The 2,826-nt window shown below is 52.8% G+C and overlaps 1 protein-coding gene across 1 annotated transcript; it reads right to left on the reverse strand.

Moving 5' to 3' along the window:
- Nucleotides 1-87: 87 nt before the first annotated feature.
- Nucleotides 88-997, reverse strand: H310_05654 (hypothetical protein; the record flags this gene model as incomplete). Its single annotated transcript, XM_008870420.1, has 2 exons — nt 88-103; nt 162-997. 2 exons carry the CDS (start codon nt 995-997, stop codon nt 88-90), a joined length of 852 nt encoding a protein of 283 aa, XP_008868642.1.
- Nucleotides 998-2,826: the final 1,829 nt, after the last annotated feature.

Genomic DNA, 2,826 nt, shown 5'->3' on the forward strand with positions numbered 1-2,826 from the left:
ACAGAGTCAAGCCAAACAGAATCACAAACAGCCACGCCGTCTGCTTGATGTCTTCCCACCAGATCGCGAGCACGAGGAAGATGATGGTCATGACGACCAGCCCCTGCAGCTGGATCAGCTTGCGGCCCATCTTGTTGATGAAGCACACGGCCGTGTAGTACCCCGGCAGCGCCACCAGCGCGATCAGCAAGTTTTGCAGCGCGATCGTCTTGAGGTCGCTCTTGGCGCCAACCACCGACAGGATGCTGGCGCTGAACAGGTTTTGCGCGTAAAACACAATGTCAAACAAGAACCACGTGCCGGCCGTCCCCAACAAACTCTTGCCGTAGTGACGCAGGATGAACGACCACCGCACCTTGGCCACGTGCACGTCGCCAGCCAGCATGTTCTTGTACCCCTCCGTTTCTTCCGCCGTGATGCGAAAGTACACGAGGAACAGGGCGGGCAACACGCCGAAACCAAACAAGATGCGCCACATCACTTCCAGGTCGTGCGCGTTGTCCTGCAGGACGTTCACCATGAGCAGCCCCATGAGGGACGCCGCCGCGAAACCCACCCCCTGCAACGAAAACGTCAGCGCCACGCGCCGGTTGCGGTCCTGGGGAGACGTCGCATCTTCCGACGACGACGCGGCTGCCAAAGGGTACTCGCCGCCGATGCCGAACCCCAGCAGACCGCGCGCAATCACCAAGAACCACAGCGTGTTCACCGCCGACCCGCCGTACGCCGCCGCACACATGATGCCACCCACGATCAGCAACGCACACGTTGCAATCATGCACTTCTTGCGGCCGTACACGTCCCCCAAGAACCCAAACGCCAGCTGGCCCAGCACCGCCCCGATCAACGCCGCCGCCGACACGTTCGACTTCATGCGGGCGTCGTACACCTTGGTCGTGTACTGGTGCTCCAGGATCACGTTGATAATGTTGATCACGGACAAGTCGTACGCGTCGTTGAAGAACCCGAGGCCGCGGAGGAAGAACTTGTTGATCATTGGAGTTGTGAGCTCGACCAGGCAATTCGAATTATGAGCCGTGGACAAGACTTGGCGGGTTGCTGGCCGCTCTGTTTTCCTTGATTCCTGTCTGTCGTCGCAATGTTGAAGATACGATGGTATAGAACGATCAAGTACTGTCGAATCTGGGGATGTGGGATGGATATTGGTTGGTGGGAGCCACTTTGGATCCTAGACAAACCGTGGCCTGCGAATTCGGACAACGTGCCTGGTCGAGTTACCTTGTCAAAATATGCCTCCTTCGTTTGTCCATACTTTATACGGTTTGGACGAGATTGGGGTTCGTTTCAGCATTAGCTCGCGACGAGCGGTTTGAGCTATTTCGCCGAAAGATTTCACGTTTCGGAACCTGGATTCCACGTGAGAAGGATCTTTGCTATGTGGGTGCGCGTTGCGGCTATCTGGCGTCGAGAGGACGCCTCCGTCATTCTCCTGCCTAAGAAATGGAAAACTTTCCGGTCAAATGCACGACGCTATGAGGGATAAAACAATAAAACAACCATACCAAATGCTAACGTGGACCACCGCCAACCATGCCACAATAATTGCACATCCTGGTGCCGTCCTCTGTCGTGTGACATGGGGTCACGTCCGTTCGACGGGTGCGCCGTGTTTCAGCACGAAGTATGTATAGGAAACATTCGTGCGTCCCCCCCTTACGTAGTTCCTCTGCTTGACTTTGGCTCGAGTCACTGGACCCGATGTCACGTACATGCGCCAAAGACAACACGCGCTTTCGACGCCCCACCAAGTTGCACGAGCGGAGCCCCTGGCTTGGACAATCGCCGCTCCGCCATCCATCATGTATCCAAGTCGGATGCCTTCCTCTTTGGAACCGAGGTTCCAAAAACATTGACATGAACACGTGTTCTCGAACTGCACACACAGTGCAACAGATTCGAACTACAGCATTAAACTATACTCAGGAATCTTGAACAAATGCATCACCGCCTGTCGTTCGGGCGAGGCCCTGCGCCAGGGAAATCAAGCCTCGGCTATTGCACCTGGTAAAAAAGTCGTGGACATTGTGCCAAGTAGAGCAACAAATCGTTGATATTGTACCTAGATAACATGACAAGTCGTCGACTTGCTTCACAGTCAGTTGTGGACTTGCTTACCTTGGCGCAGGGCCTCGCCCGAACGATTGGCGGTGATGCATTTGTTCAAGATTTCTGAGTATAGTTTAATGCAGTAGTTCGAATCTGTTGCACTTTGAGTGCAGTTCGAGAACACGTGTTCATGTCAATGTTTTTGGAACCTCGGTTCCAAAGAGCAAGGCATCCGACTTGGATACATGATGAATGGCGGAGCGGCGATTGTCCAAGCCAGGGGCTCCGCTCGTGCAACTTGGTGGGGCGTCGAATGCGCGTGTTGTCTTCGGCGAATGTAGGTGGCATCGGGTCTAGTAGTGGAGGATATCGGCGACGGCCCACTTTCTGATTCGAGCCACAGTCAAGCAGAGGAACTACGTAAGGGGGGGACGCACAAATGTTTCCTTCCAGCGTAATACGAGTCGCACAGTGATATGACTTTATCCGGATTCGGATAGATGTATGAGGATCAGAAGAATTGGTTTTCGAGTCAGACATACAATTTTGAATATAAACCATGCCGCACCGTCATCACATAAATGTACAAATTTAGAACAGATATAAATTTCCAAAGGACACAAAAAAGAAGAGATGTAAAGCAAAATTAATTTTTCACTCCAACACATTACCAAAATTGTATGTAATTTTAATCCACGAGATCATCTTCGTCCTCCATCCCGTTGGCGATGTCATTCCCAGGATCAATTGTATCTTCAA

The sequence above is a fragment of the Aphanomyces invadans genome, assembly GCF_000520115.1.
Source record: "Aphanomyces invadans strain NJM9701 unplaced genomic scaffold supercont1.9, whole genome shotgun sequence".
NCBI lineage: Eukaryota > Oomycota > Saprolegniomycetes > Saprolegniales > Verrucalvaceae > Aphanomyces > Aphanomyces invadans.